Genomic DNA, 14950 nt, shown 5'->3' with positions numbered 1-14950 from the left:
TTGCAGCCCTTGGGGTAGAGGCTGCAAAAGTGATATTAACCCTTCACAGGACACAGAGAGGCCAAACCCGAGCCCAGGCCTCCAGAGGCAGCGCTGGGGTGGGCACTGCCAGGCTCGGTGCCAAAGCGCCAACCCTCGCACACGCACACACCCAGCCCGCAACGACACTAGGCTTTGTCCTTAAAGCCCCAGGCTGGGGTCGCCTCCCGGGACCTCAGCAGTTTCCGCTTCTGCGCGTCCAGCATTTAGTGTCGGCGGCCGCTTGGGTGCACGCCGGGATCCCAGGACCCCGAGCGCAGGCCCCCCAGCCGGGCGACTCCCCACCTCACGCGCGTGGGCCCACGGAAGCAGGGTCGTGCCTGCGGGAACCCATCTCCCAGAGCGCTGCGCGGAGATGCCTGACGGTCGCCAGAGGCGTGGGCAAGGGTACCGCCCGACTGGCCGCCGAGCCGGCGGAAACTACGCTTCCCAGAAGGCGCCGCGCGTGCGTCCGCAGGGCTCATGGGGCCAATGACGGCTTGCGGAGGCTGGACTTCCGGCGTCCGGGGGCTGTCACTTTGCTGCCGGGCGTGGGGCCACACCGGTGTCCGGGACTGAGGCGCGACCGACCCGGGTCGGTTTTCCAGAGGCTTGGAGACCCAAGGCGAGGGCTGCGAGGAAGGCGCGAGCGGAGGGCCGCAACGCGCACGCCGTGATCGTGGGCGACGGTCGCGTCCCCCGAGCCTGGGTTTCTCCGGGTGTAGCCTGGGACGCCCCGCAAGGCTGTGGGGCGGTGCCCAGAGTCACGTGTTCTCCGACCCCCGGGCGGCAGGGGCGGCGGCGTCCTGGGCGTCTGTGCCCTCGAACGACGGGAAGACTGAGGCCTGGAGCCGGGACGTCGCGTTGTGGGTCGCTTTCTGCGCGTCCTCAAGCAAGGGTTCTGATGGCGACCGCGGCGCTGACAGAGCCCGCACAGGTGGGTAGAGGAAGCGTAAGACCACCAACCGCCTGCTCCCTCCTCGAGGCACCCGAGCCTCGACTCAGGGAAGGACTTTACTTTGACGTTTTGTCTCCCCTCCCGGTCCGTCCTAGGCCCGGGGGCTCAGGCCAGTGGAGCGTTGCACGTGTGAGATCCCCACTTCTGGCAGCCAAAGGAGTGAGGTGTAGACGGAAGTTCCCAGCAGAGGGTCCCACACGGGCAAAAGCTGGGAGGGGAGACTGAGCCTAGGTGCTTCGGGAACTGAGCTTCCAGACGTGAGCAAGGAAGAGAAATAGCAGGCTGAGGAGTTGCGTCGGGGCCCGGGGAGGAATCGAACAGAGCCTGGACTTGCTTTAAGTTAGGATTTTTAAAGTATCCCACCGTTTCCTTGGCGGAGAAATGCGCAGAGCGGGAGTGGCCGTGTGCACGGAGCAGGCACTGCCACAGTCCGGGTAGCCGAAGACGGCACCTGCTGCAGGCACACTGGGCCAGCGGAGACGGGAAAGGGGTTGGATTCCCGTGGGTCTGAGGTCTCAGGTGTTGCGTGTGAGCCGGTGGCCCTAGTAGAACACAGTCCCAAGTTTTTTGGCCTGAGCACCCAGAGGAAAGTAGGTGCTGTAGACAGGAACGGGAATTTGAAGGGAAAGCAGGCTGCGGAGTAAGATCAGGGAGTCTGTGATGTCCCAGGGTGGAGGTATGGTGTGGATCGGGAATTGCAGATGTCTAAGGATAGGGGCCTGACATTCTGAGCCAAGGCAAGGCCTGGGAATCAAACTTAGGAAGGAATCTCGTGGATGCGGCCAGGGATGGGTAGCACTCCAGGGAGATGAAGAAAGGCTGGTAGCCCCTGGGGCTCTTGGTGGGGGATAGAGGGGTGGAGCTTGGCTAGTGGCTGAAGGCAGGGTTTTGGCCAAGGAAATGGGGGAGGGACCATAGTTTGGAGGGAGGGTGGAACCGGCTTCCTGTGTGCCCACCAGATCCTTGGGGCCCCTCCTGTAGTGACTGGAGGGGATCAGCCGGGCCAGTCATTCATGCTGAAGGAGCAGTCTTGGGATGTCAGGCAAGTTCAGCAGAAGGGGGCATCCCTACGAGCATGGGCATGTCCTGCAGGGTCCATAGCTGGGACTTGTACAATTGCTAATTCCAGGAACAGTTAAGGGTATGTCTGGGGAGGTCAGTCTGTGCAAAGGCTGGAGCATGAGTGTGCACCTGGGCCTGCCTTTGGGGTGGTAGCCATCTGAAGGTCGAGAGCTAGCTCTGCCTGCCTTGTGTAAGTGGCCAGTCAGAAGGCCGAGAAGGCATCTATGCCCTAGACAGGTAGGGTTTAGGAAAGAGGAGGGAAGTTGCATCTGCAGAGTTGCAGAGCCTGGGGAGAGGAGGGTGAGGGGGAGCAAGGTAAGCCTCTGAGGGATATTGGGAAAGATAGCCCTTGGGACAGGGAGGTGGGTCCTGGGTCGTCATCAGCCATAGCTTAGATCGTGTCCATCCTCCCCTGCCCACTGTTGTAGAGCCTGATGGCCTTTGAGGATGTGGCCGTGTACTTCTCCCAGGAGGAATGGGAGCTCCTGGATGCAGCCCAGAGGGCCTTGTACTGCCACGTGATGCTAGAGAACTTCGCACTTGTGGCTTCACTGGGTAAGGCCCTGGGTTTTCCATGGGAAGCTCTGTTGTTGCCAGCACTAACCCCTTATCTCCTGTTGGCCTATGAGCAGCCTCATACCAGCTGGCTGAGTGTCCCTGTGCCGCTGTGGCGCCTCTGTGTCCAGGCTCGGCCCCTTTCATCTGGTGCTGCCAACACGGTTCTCCTCACAGGGACCATTGAACTCTTCCTGTGAGTCTTGCCATGTGGCGTGGTTTTCTTGGTTGCACAGATGACACCATCTATACCCCATAAAGCCCTGACTTCTCCCATCTGTTGGGCGGTAGGTTGTCCTGAGCTGGGTCTAGCCCCTCACTTGCTTGTCTTTTCTTACAGGGCTCTCTGCGTCACGACCCCGGGTAGTCATGCAGCTTGAGCGTGGCGAGGAGCCCTGGGTTCTCAGTGGGACAGTTGTGATGCCAGCCAGGAATGCTCAGAGGAAGGCCAGCCCTGGTGAGTGGGGACTCAGAGGCAGTGAGCTTGGGCCCATCTGCCGCCACGCTTCTGTCCCCTTTCCCTGCCTTCCTGGAGGCTCTCATCTCCCACCTCCTGCCTGACTCTCTCCCGTCCTCCTTAAACCATCAGCCACTCCTGGAGGCTCTGGCCTTGGCTTGCCCATCAAGGGGGAGATCCCAGGGTACCCCATGCCAGGCAGTGGGCCACAGCCTTTACGAGGACAGTCTGTGGCCACACTATGGGAGAGGCAGTGGGGGGGGGGGGCGCGGTGGCGGCACAGGCAGGGACAGGGTTTGAGAGTAGGGCCTATAGCATCAGGTAGCTATCTGTGTAAGGAACAAAAGCAGGCTTGAGGAGTCCCCTGGGACAGAAGTGAAGTACATACACTGGTATCTGGCCACTGCGTTTCTCCCCAGCTTGCACACCCAGTCCTTAGCATTCCTTTGCCTGACCCCTAGGCATGCCCCAACCATCCCCTCTGGCCAGGATGACCCAGGATCCACCATTTCTGTGCCTTCAGGTTCCCGTCATCTGGCATACGACAGGGTGGTTCCTGGAGAAGCAGCGCTGCCAGGGGCCCTCCATGATGGCTCCCGTCCAGCGCCTACAAGGGTCCTTCCCTTCACTGGCATGTGTGATCGTGGGAAAAGCCTGGAGGACTGGCAGGGCATCTCCCCTTCTCAGGAGAAAAAACCCACAGGGGTGTCTGTAATCTATTGGGAACGGCTCCTGCTGGGTCCTGGCAGTGGGGAGGCCAGTGTCAGCCTCAGGCTGACCTCTCCACTGAGGATGGCTGAGGACAGCTCACCCAGGGAGAAGGCCCTTATGAACCGCCCCGTGCCAGGCAAGCAGCTGAGGGCATGTGGGGGTCAGAAGCCATATGGGCGGGAGGCCCGTGGGAGAGCCTTCCCCAAAATTCCAGAATTTGAGGCTGGTCTCACCTCTGGGCAAGGTGGTAAGGGTACAGCTAGCCGCAAGCCTCATGGACTCCCTGCTGGCCAGGAGCCCCCGACCTGGCATCAGCTGGGAAAGGCCCTCCACACAGGCACTGGCCTCCTTTCAGGGGAGAAGCCCTTTGAATGCAGGGCATGCAACAAAGTGTTCGTGAAGAGCTCCGACCTGCTCAAGCACCTGCGCACCCACACTGGGGAGCGGCCATATGAATGTGCTCAGTGTGGCAAGGCCTTTAGCCAGACATCACACCTGACGCAGCACCAGCGCATCCACAGTGGTGAGACACCCTATGCATGCCCAGCCTGTGGTAAGGCCTTCAGGCATAGCTCCTCCCTGGTGAGACACCAGCGCATACACACAGCTGAGAAGTCTTTCCGCTGCAGCGAGTGTGGCAAGGCCTTCAGCCATGGGTCCAACCTCAGCCAGCACCGCAAAATCCACGCAGGTGGGCGGCCCTACGCGTGTGCCCAGTGTGGCCGCCGCTTCTGCCGCAACTCACACCTGATCCAGCATGAGCGCACTCACACGGGTGAGAAGCCTTATACCTGTGCTCTTTGCGGTGCTGCCTTCAGCCAGGGTTCCTCACTCTTCAAGCACCAGCGTGTGCACACAGGCGAAAAGCCCTTTGCCTGTGCAGAATGTGGCCGTGCCTTCAGTCACAGCTCTAACCTCACGCAGCATCAGCTTCTGCACACGGGTGAGCGGCCCTTCCGCTGTGGGGACTGCGGGAAGGCTTTTGCCAAGGGCGCAGTGTTGCTCAGCCACCGACGCATCCACACGGGTGAGAAGCCCTTTGTATGCACACATTGCGGCCGTGCCTTCCGAGAGCGCCCAGCCCTCTTCCACCACCAGAGGATCCACACAGGAGAGAAACCTGTGCGGAAACCGCGGCGTGGGACTGGCCTGTGCCCCCAGGCCAGGCCTTCTTTGGGAGCATCATCAGAGGGTTCACTGGGGAGGGAAGCTGGGCCCACTCCCACTTCAGGTCCAGCCACAGTTTCAAAGCCTGCTGAAGCCTGAGTTCACAGCTGGTTGCTAAACACCTGTGTCTCCCACACATCCACATTTTGGAGAAGACATGGCCGTGTACCGTGGTTCCATCTGCACATGGTGATGATGTTTGCCATTTCAGCCACAGGTCATCCCAACGGTCAGGCTGCAGAAATATCAGGGGGCTGTGTGGATGCTGGGACTTTGGTAGGGCAAAGACCTGGCAGAGTGCTGTTTCATGCCTATTATGACGTGGGTACTCAGGTGAGGAGGAGGAGGCCTGGAGTGCTGGGGAGGCGGTCCTAGAAGATTCCCACGTCTGTACACCAGTGACTGCCAGGCTGACCCTCAGGATGTTCCTTCAAGACCTCACTTCATCCAAGGCCTCCTGTGAGCAGACCCAGGGGGTAGGAGGTCATGTGCTGTCTGGTGTTGGCCTTGGGCTCTAAGTCTCAGCTTCCACCTCCGGAAAAGAATGGGAGGGAAGGAGGGAGGGAGGGAGAGAGAGATTCAGGCCTACCGAGGGTATCTGCAGGACCCTGATAGGCAGGATCTTGATAAGGGCCAACATGTGCCCATTGCCACCCCTGTGAGGTGGCTGCTGTGGTTGGTACCCCATTTCTCAGATGAGGAAACTGCGGCAGAGAGAGGGGATGTGAGTTGCACACAGCAGAGCCAGGACATGGCTCCTGGCCATAGGCTCAGCATCCCGAGCTCAGCACTCTGCCCCCGTGCTCTGGCACCCATGCTCTAGTCTGCCAGTGTGAGAGCTGGGTGATTCCAGGCCTGGCTACCTGCACCTAGAACTCCCACAGACGGTGGAGCAAGTAGAGGTAGAGGGCCCTGGGTTGGGGAGAGGGAGACCAACATCAAGAATGATGGCTCTTCAGCCATGCTCTTCCATTCAGTTTCTCATCCAAGCCTCAGGATTGGCCACATCCTCTTGTTACCAAAGGCTCCCTTACAGGAGCCTTTATATCCCCACTTCCCTGAGAAGAGGTGATCATAACAGGTTTGGAAGAGACCAGATGGGACTACTTGTTTCTGCAGAGTCTGGTCGACAGGTGTCCACCTGTTCTCTTGCCTCAAGTGGAAAAGGGATTTGCCGTTCCCTAAGGCCATGTGTGTGCACCCTCCCATGGTGGGACACCTCCACATGGCTGGTACACTGAATCAGATGGGTGGGGTGGGGCCCAGGTTTCTCTCTGTGGCTCTCAGCGGACCAGCGTCCATCGTGACCTGAGGCTTTACTCCCAGGGATGTTAGTGGACTCTTGGGAACAAAAAAGAAAAGACCCAAAAGTAGAAGTTGGAATGGACGTATATTGTGTAAATCCTTGCACAGCAGTGTGGAAGTGCTCGGCCTTGGCTTCCTCTCCCAGCCTCCAGATTATGGTTCAGAAGGGTTTAAGAACACAATCCAGAGAGGTTTTCAGATAAAAATTTTCAAACGTGCACAGTAACAGTCTGATGCCTGTTTCATCGTAGCACAATGCATACATGCCTTCAGTGTGTTTCCCCAATATACAGGGACCTTATTTTGTGCCATGTCTCTTTGAAAGACCAAAGGGTAGATGTGTAGTCTGAGGCTCACTGAGGATTTGGGATACCTGTTATCCCCTTGGTAGTCATAGGTGTAGGAGTATCCAAGGAGGTCTGGGCTGGGTGGTGTGCCTAGGGCCCCAAACAGGGCCTCTGTCTGGATAGGAGTTGTTTATGGTCCAGGCCAGGGGATTTAGTGGTGGGGTCACCAATTGGCTAGAAATATGGAGTCCAGCCTGGTGAGTCCTCTATCCCACCAGTTGTAAGATTTGGCCGCCGTGTGCTATATACAGTGACCACAGACCTATTGCTCTCTCACTCCCATCTTCCCAGCAGCGCCAGGCTGATTTCTGGAACCTCATAGCTCCTACAAAGACAAGAGACTTGCTGGACCTGCTCCCAGACCTTTAGATGCAGGTCTTATGTGCCAGGCTTCTTAGTTCCTTACAGACTTCTGAGCCACTACCCTGCCCCCCCCCCCAAGTCATCCTTTTCTCCTGTGGTCTGGTACACCCTGGCCTCAGCCACATCTTACCTTCCCTCAGAAGGGCCTCCTTGAATGTGCCTTGAGTAGTTAACAGCCTCAGGCTACAAAGCTGTGAAATGCAAACATCTGACTGATATGTCTTGGAAGCCGATGGGATTCAGGAGCAAAGGCATCTTCAAAACACCAAGTGGGTACTCAGCAAGTCATGCAACCTTTCCTGCATCTTGGATGGAAGCTCCTGGAGCTCTTATGACCCCTTGAGTTGGGCTTGATGTCCTAAGCCATCTCCCCATCAGTCTCCTCCCCACTTCATTGAACTTCACGCTTGTGTGCTTGGCTCCTCCAATCCCTCACTTCCTCTATTCTCAAGTCCACCCCTCCCAATACCTAAGACTTGTCAGTGGCCACACCCTAGTCTTATGGGAACAGTAACAATGATTACCTGCCTTCCCTGGTGTCTTGGGCATCACATTACCATCTAAACTTCTGTGGTCATGTTAAGCCTTGTCTTGTCAGGCTAGTCCATTTCTTTAATCCTGAACAGGCTGAGTGTATAAGTGCCCTTGAGCCCTCTGGGTCAAGATGGTGGACTGGACATAGCATTTCATTTGGTTCCAAAAGCCACGGAAGCGACAGAGATGAGAGTGTTTAAAAATATGAACCCACAAGTATGAGGATGGTGAAACAGCAACAGCAATGGCATTCTGGAATTAGAAGTAGATGCAGATGTGGGATATGATTTAGAGAAAGTCAGATACTGACTTGGCACTGTGTAAGTAGACAGAGGTCCCACCAGGCTTATACTGCATAAATCCAGAAGGCTTGCAAACCAGCAGCTCCTGGGAGGAGAGATCTAAAAGATGACTGAGGTAGAGCTATTAAAGCTGTTAGAGCAACAGCTTTCTCCATATAGTGGATGATGGAAGACTCATTTGTGGGGAATCCGTACAGTTTCAGAGAAATAATCTAAGTCCTCCATAAAACAGCTCTGACTGACGGCATTTATGAGGAGACAGGCCCCAGCCATGCAGATACTCAAGCGTTTCCAATCAGCAGGTAAAACCACTGCTCTTCATGAAGTGCTGGCTGCTAGGGATTACAAGAAATCAAAACAGGCATATGCAGTTTGGGATGGTTCAGCTACTTGGTTTCTGGAAGCAAAGCACCCCTTTGCCACAGTGATTCTTGCATACTGAGGTAAACTGAAGGTCACTCTTACTAGGTCTGGTACCCAATGTAAAAGGTTAGTGGCGTCCCATAAGCTGGACAAAAACTTTCATCCCTTACTTTGCAGTACTGACATCTGAAGTGATGTCCGAGACTCTGAGGGTATTGATCATGGGACATTTTCCTCATGTGTAAATGAGTGCCCACCCTGGTCCTTGTTCTCGATGTCCAGAGGTCGAATGAAGGACTCCAGCTCCATCCTCACTGGAATCACTCTCGGGTTTGTCCACAGATCAGGCTGGCCTTGCGGGCTGGACCCCGCTTCCTCCTAGGACCACCTGGAAGGAGTCTCCGCCGAACTACACTACACTGGTAGTCACTTCCGGCCTCCCTGGAGGACTGGGCGACGCTCTGTCCGTTGCCTTGGAAACAGGGAGGCGGGTGGGCGTCCTCTACCGGTTAGCAAGAAGACTGCTCCACAACTAGAACGAAGCCTCTAAGACGAGCGCTGGGGAGGGGCCTAGGTGGGGTGCTAGCTCTGAATGGCCGTAAGGTCACGCTCCTCCCCATTCACCGCACTTGCCAATAGGCTCCGGGTCGACTGCACATGCGCAGGATCCTAACATACCGTCCATCACGGCCGTTGGTGAGTCTAGGGTTCCTTCCATATAAAGGAAGAGTGGTCGCCAATGAGGGGAGGGAGCCCCCAAACTGCGACTCTTCAGATTCCTCTAAGAGGAAGAGAGCTCTTCTCGGTCGTGCGAGACCTTTGGAGATGAGCATCTGCCGGCGGAGGCCGCATCCGTCCTTGCTTGCTGAGTCTCACGGGAAACGTAGTCCTAAGGGAGGGGGCGGGTCCTGCTGAGCAGGCGCGTCCTTGGCCAGGGTGGAGTCGCCGCGGCACCGCGCGGAGGGGCGGGCGGGGCAGGACCCCTTACCGGAAGTGGTCTTCTAGCACCCGCGGTGAGGTTGAGGTGAGCGCCGGCCTGGCTGGGCGGGGCGCAGCTTTTTCCACCCCCTGGGGGGACCCGGCCGCCCGGTGCTCCTAGTACTCCAAAGTACCTCCCGCCGTGCGCTGTGCGCTCCACCTCTCACCCAGAGCCGCGTTCCCCTTCCTCTGGCCTGACCTCTTCCTTCGCCTGTTTGTTGGGAGACCGACTCCAGGGCCGGGTGGGGAGGTGGGAGGTGGTCAGGCCTGGTCTGGCTGGTCTAATAGGTCCCCCAAGTGGGCTTGCTTCACTCCAGTCCGTCTGGACGGCAGGGGCACAGTGTCCGCTCACGACTGCGCGCAACTTGTAGCTTTGTTTTGCTTTTCACCTGCTTGGTGCGGAAGGCGAGCCATTCACAGTTCGCTGCGGTCAGCGAGCACGGTGTCCCGGAGTCCGCGCTGCCCCTGCCTCGACCCATGGCGCAGACGTGCCTTATACTTAGAGCTGGCCCTCAGGTTGCTCACTTCAGTCAACATATCTGGACTTCTTGGAGTTGATGGGGACACACACTCCACCATAGCCTGCACGGCCGCCTGTGCCTCTTCTCACCTTCACTGCCTCCGCTCACTGGAAGTGATGGTCTCATCCGGTCCCTGGTTGCCTCTCCTTCAACGTCCTGCCTAACTGACCACTCCCCTCTCTTCTCTGTGGTCACTTTCCCTGGCTCCTGAGTCAGATCCTGGAATCCTCTGTTGACTCCCTTTGCCTACCTCTTCATCATTTCCTGCAGTTTTATGGAAGCTCCATTGTACAACTTGCCTCCAAAGCATTCATCCACAAGGTTTTCTTCTGCCTTTAGCTCCTGTCAGCAGCCAGCTCCTGTGACCCTCCACAAAGCATTCCCAGCCTCGTGTATCCCTGTGCCAAGGCCCTCCCACAACCAGCCTCAGCACCCTGGGCTGGGCCTATCTGCCCAACCCTGGCCATGGCCTCTTGGCCTGCAGCCTAACCACTCCTTTCCTGCAGGTCCCTCTTGTTGGCTAGAGGAAGACACCCAGTACAATGCCATCCCCACTGGGCCGCCCACGCCTGCCCTCTGTGGATCCTGTGGCCATCCTGGAGGAGCCTGAGGCAGCACGCCTGCGCTTCCGGGGATTCTGCTACCAGGAGGTGGCAGGTCCCCGTGAGGCCCTGGCCCGGCTTCGAGAGCTGTGCCACCAGTGGCTGCGACCGGAGGCATGCTCCAAGGAGCAGATGCTGGAGCTGCTGGTGCTGGAGCAGTTTCTGGGCACACTGCCTCCTGAGATTCAGGCCTGGGTGCGGGGCCAGCGGCCAGGCAGCCCTGAGGAGGCTGTAGCCCTGGTTGAGGGCCTGCAGCATGACCCTGGGCAGCTGCTGGGCTGGGTGAGTGTGGCTAGTATTGGTTTCTTGGAGGGACAAAGCAAATTTAGAGCCCCTGTGACTTATTTCTCCCCCTCAGATCACAGCCCATGTCCTGAAGCAAGTGGTGCTCCCAACAGCACAGAAGACAGAGGAGTCCTTGGGGAGATCCCACCCCTTAGGGACAGTGGAGCTCCTCAGTGCCACCTCTGGGGAGGGATCACAGGACACTCAGATGGAGCGGTCTGCCCAGCTTAGCTGCAGTGTGAAGGAGGAGCCAGATGCTGATGGGCAGGAGATGGGTGAGAATGGGAGCCACACAAGGTCTGGGGGGCTCTTGGGGGTTGTGTGGACATCCATAATAAGGGTGGGGATCCCAGGAGAAATTGTGCTGGGGGGCCTCCTAGAGGGAATGTGAATGTCCCCCAATGGGATGGGGATTCAGAAAAGACTGCAGACTGTAGAACTGGGTTCTCAGGAGGCAGGAGGGCTGCCTGCCTGCTATGTGACTGGCACACACAGTAGCCTCCTGCCTGTTGGCAGAGGAAGGCCAAGGCTGCAGCACCAACACCACCTCATGTACTGTGGCTCACATGAGCAGCCTCTGATTCTCATCTGCCTCATTTTCTAGCACCTTCCAGCCCCCAAAATCCAGCCCAGTCCCGAGAGGGACACCCTGGACACAGGGAACCAACTTCCACATCCTTCCACCCACCCAGGATTCAGGTAAGCAGCCCTAGGTGGGAGGTACAGGTAGCCAGTAGAAGAAGTATGTCCTTGGTGGCCACTCTGCTCTCGTTAGTTTTTCAGGCTTTTTGGCCACAGCTTTGTGCTCTTCGCTGCCCAAAAATGGAGTTGGTATCAGAGCTCCTCCTGCAGGTCCTGGGAGACAGGGACAGGCTGGTGGTCTCCCTAAAATTGGGGAAAAAATTGAGGCTTCGGGCCAAGGAATCTGGTTTAGAGTGACTGGAACTGGTAAGAATTGGCTTTCTCAATTACAGAGAAATCGGAGATTTTTAAGCTCTCAGCAGTCTTAAGCTGGTGCATGAGGATTTGAACCCTCATGTGCAAGTGGGGAGAGGTCAAGATGAAGAACTCTGACCAGAAAGCCTGAGCTACAACTCATAGCAGTCTGGTATCCCCAGCACACCTGAGATCAGAATGGAGATAGCTAGGAAATAACCTGCAGCTACCTCTTTCCTGGGTCTTTCCTCAGAGGCCATCCATCCTCTGGGCTGCGACCAGCTGGGGGCATCAAGGCTTGGCTGAGGCCCTGTTACCTGGAGTACTTGGTTCCTGAATGTGGAGAGCAGTGATCCTGTCCTCTCCCAGCAACTTAGCTCCTAAGCTACTCCACTGGGTAATGTTCCCAGTGGAAGATCTGGTTGAGATGTGTTTGGAGGCTAAAAAGTCCCTCCAGGCTCCCTCCACAGTCTGATGGCACAGTGGGAAACAGCTGGGTAGCCAGGCCACACCCTCCAAAGCCTCCAGCCAGCAGCATTCCACCTGTGGCTTCATGTGGCTGTCACCTCCCTGTCTGTGGACCTGCAGTGGCTTGTTTGTCAGGATTATTTTTCCCATCCCAGCAAAGCGCACGTGATGGAATTTTGGGAGACAAAGAGAGCAGACACCAGGGACAGGGAGTGCATCTCCTGGTAAAGCCCACCCTCGGCAACAGGCAGGAGCCAGCCCACCACCCCATTAACACACATCATCTGAGCCCTGAGATGGCTGTACCTCCTAATGTAAGCCCTTCTGCCTTCAACCTCTCTGCAGCCAGGTCACCACATCGAGGAATGCTGATAGCCCTCAGCAGCTCCCCCAAGGAGGATCTCTGTTACTTTTGTAACCAGAGGCTTGGGGAGAGGTGGCTGGGTTCCCTTGGGTCCCCAGGCCTTTTGTTCTTGATGCAGCACTGTTCAAGGCAAGGGTGTAGGGACAGTCACTTCCACACAGAACCTATCCAGGGGTTCTCAGCTGCCTGGCTAGAATATGGAGTGGGGCGGGCTTCTGAGGGGGACAGGTCCTAACAGTGAGATGAAGGACAGCTCCTCTCTGCCCTATTTCCCAGCCTTCACACACCCTTCTCAGCTTCATCCTTAGCAAGCAGAAGAGCCTTAGGTAATGACCTGCCTGTTCCCTCAGGTAATTAGTAAGATTGTAACCAGGGACACGGGCAGGTAGGCACTGCAGGGCAGGGCAGAGGATGGGGGAGTGGACAGGCACCAAGAGTGATGGGCTGCATCCCCACAGGAGGAGTGGGGGCTACTGGACCCGTCACAGAAGGAATTGTACTGGGATGCAATGCTGGAGAAATACGGCACGGTGGTCTCCCTGGGTGAGGACCAGCCATGACCCCTCTTTTACTGTCTGCATACTGCCCTGGTTGTAGGGCTCGCTTCCCAGCCCTTTCCCATGCAGGTCTCCCAGTGCTTACCTGTATTCATGCTTCTTACCTAGGGGCACCCCGTCACCCACCAGGGCCCCCGCCCCTGGCCCTAACATGTAAGAGCCCTTCACCTGCCCCCATGTCAGGACTGCTACCTGACTGTCCCTCACCCCAGCAGGAATACCAGCCCCCCAGCCAGAGGCACAGGCTGAGTTGGAGCCAGGGGCATTGCGTACAAGGAGTCTAAGAAGCCTCCACCTGGGTGAGTGTTTTTCCATGCGACCTGAACCACCTGTTTTCTGGTGGAAGGGAGCTTGTCTGCCCCACACGCCTCATGGGAGAGGGTGGGCCAATGTTAAGGGCACTGAGCTACCTGGGACTACCACCTCTCCTTCCCTCAGGAGATGAGAATGAGAGCCACTGTGAGGGTCCATCCCGCTGCCCAGAGGACCAGCCACCCCGGGGCTTGGGGTCTGTTACTTGGGAGGGCCCGTCTGTGGCCTCTATGTCTGCCAGGGCAGTGCTGGGAGCAGGGCTGGAGCCTGGCGCCCCTCGGAGGAAGCCTTATACCTGTGAGCTGTGCGGCCGAGGCTTCGACTGGAAATCGGTGTTTGTCATCCACCATCGGACACATGCAGATGGGCAGGGTACACAGGCACCAGCGCTGGCTGTGGGTGGTGCTCAGAAGCTGCCACAGGGTTCCCGGGAGCCAGGCACACCACGTCACCCCCGACGCGTGCTCCCATGCCCCCGGAGTTATGCATGTGAGGAGTGTGGGTGCAGCTTCAGCTGGAAGTCGCAGCTGGTCATCCACCGCAAGAGCCATGCAGGCCAGCGGCGCCACTTCTGTGGAGACTGTGGCCGTGGCTTTGATTGGAAGTCCCAGCTGGTCATCCACAGGAAGAGCCACCAGCCCGAAGCCCCATGAGTGTCTTGAGAAGGCAGCCTCATCTTGGGGGCCTTGGAGCCTCCAGGGCTTGACACAGTTCCTGGTACTCTGGTTCCAGCCTTCCCAGGGCTGCTGAGCCTCTGTCTGGACACTTGTAGGCAGCAGAGGACATTCGTGAATCAGAGCTCCCACGAGGCTCCCCTGCCCGTATTTCAGTCTCCCAAAACAGCCACCTGGGTATAAATAAAAGAAGCTGTCCCTCCCCCAACCGCCTGGTGAGGCTTGGGTTGGAATCCACTGCCTAAGTCTGGTGATTTCCAAATTTTGAGATCCCCAACTATGACCTTATGATATATAGGCAGACAGGACCTAAGGACTGTCCCTACCCCTGGGATTTTGTTGGCCCCAGGTGGATGCTCAGAAACTGCTCCTTTTCACTCCTGAAGCTGTTGGGCCTGCATCTTGGTGTGGAAGGTACAAAAAGCTCAGGAGAGCATGCCTTGCTTCTGTTTGCAGGCAGATGGAAAACTAATGACTCTCCACATTTGGATTTTTAAGAAATTCCACTTTTATAATGGGAAGTTTCTGCCTAAGAATCCTGATCTCTGCTTTCTACTGGTCAGAGTATCAGCAGTGCCACTCCTCCTGCCTGGCAGCTGGAGCCACAGAGCAGCCATACCCACAGAAAGGGCCAGCAGTCCTGTTCTACTGGCCCACTTTGTTTCTTGACCACACATGTCACTCCCTGGTTTCCTTGTCCTTTAAGCTCTTGAATCCTAGCTTGAGTGGACACTACAGGGACTTCCTTTGCAAGTTTGGATGGACAAGGAGGGTGGCGTCTGAGAAAAGGGTCTATAAACAGATGTCTCTTTGGCCATGTGATTTAAAAGTAGCTTGTGTTCATTTAGACAAATCTGAAATGTACAAGAGAGTAAAGATAAGGTAAATGACCCCTAGTTCTGTCTATGGCAGTACCTATTCCAGGTGTTCACATGCAGAAGTGTTTTATAAATCTTATGGAGCTACTGTATATATCGTGCTCTTCTCACTCCCTCATTTCCCTGTTATTAAAAACATATTTTAATGCCTGGTTAAAAATTCCATTTTCTGTCCTATACTGTCTTTTCTACCAACCCCAGATTGTTCTTCCCAGTGGTACCCAGTACCTGTG

The 14950-nt window shown here is 56.7% G+C and overlaps 2 protein-coding genes across 10 annotated transcripts; both read left to right on the top strand.

Moving 5' to 3' along the window:
* Positions 1–548: 548 nt before the first annotated feature.
* On the top strand, positions 549–6451 carry LOC129500980 (zinc finger protein 324A-like). Of its 4 annotated transcripts, none has more exons than XM_055311916.1 (4): positions 550–955; positions 2467–2593; positions 2934–3050; positions 3574–6451. In XM_055311916.1, the coding sequence occupies exons 1-4, from the start codon at positions 923–925 to the stop codon at positions 5025–5027; spliced, it is 1731 nt and encodes a 576-aa protein (XP_055167891.1). In that variant the 5' UTR covers positions 550–922; the 3' UTR covers positions 5028–6451. The 4 variants fall into 4 exon arrangements, with proteins under 4 accessions (XP_055167895.1, XP_055167891.1, XP_055167892.1 ...); XM_055311919.1 differs by lacking the exon at positions 550–955 and adding an exon at positions 2671–2789 and having other exon boundaries at positions 2523–2593; XM_055311920.1 differs by lacking the exon at positions 2467–2593 and having other exon boundaries at positions 549–955.
* A 79-nt stretch (positions 6452–6530) lies between these two features.
* On the top strand, positions 6531–14863 carry ZNF446 (zinc finger protein 446). Of its 6 annotated transcripts, none has more exons than XM_055311931.1 (8): positions 6531–8838; positions 10148–10525; positions 10602–10803; positions 11133–11227; positions 12088–12246; positions 12755–12839; positions 13066–13152; positions 13292–14863. In XM_055311931.1, exons 2-8 carry the CDS (start codon positions 10184–10186, stop codon positions 13816–13818), a joined length of 1497 nt encoding a protein of 498 aa, XP_055167906.1. In that variant the 5' UTR covers positions 6531–8838; positions 10148–10183; the 3' UTR covers positions 13819–14863. The 6 variants fall into 6 exon arrangements, with proteins under 6 accessions (XP_055167906.1, XP_055167908.1, XP_055167905.1 ...); XM_055311933.1 differs by having other exon boundaries at positions 6531–9166; positions 13069–13152; XM_055311930.1 differs by having other exon boundaries at positions 6531–9166.
* Positions 14864–14950: the final 87 nt, after the last annotated feature.

This window comes from Nyctereutes procyonoides, unplaced genomic scaffold, assembly GCF_905146905.1.
Source record: "Nyctereutes procyonoides isolate TBG_1078 unplaced genomic scaffold, NYPRO_anot_genome, whole genome shotgun sequence".
Taxonomy (NCBI): Eukaryota; Metazoa; Chordata; class Mammalia; order Carnivora; family Canidae; genus Nyctereutes; species Nyctereutes procyonoides.
Note: the sequence above shows the minus strand (reverse complement) of the source record. Positions and strands in the feature narration are given on the sequence as shown.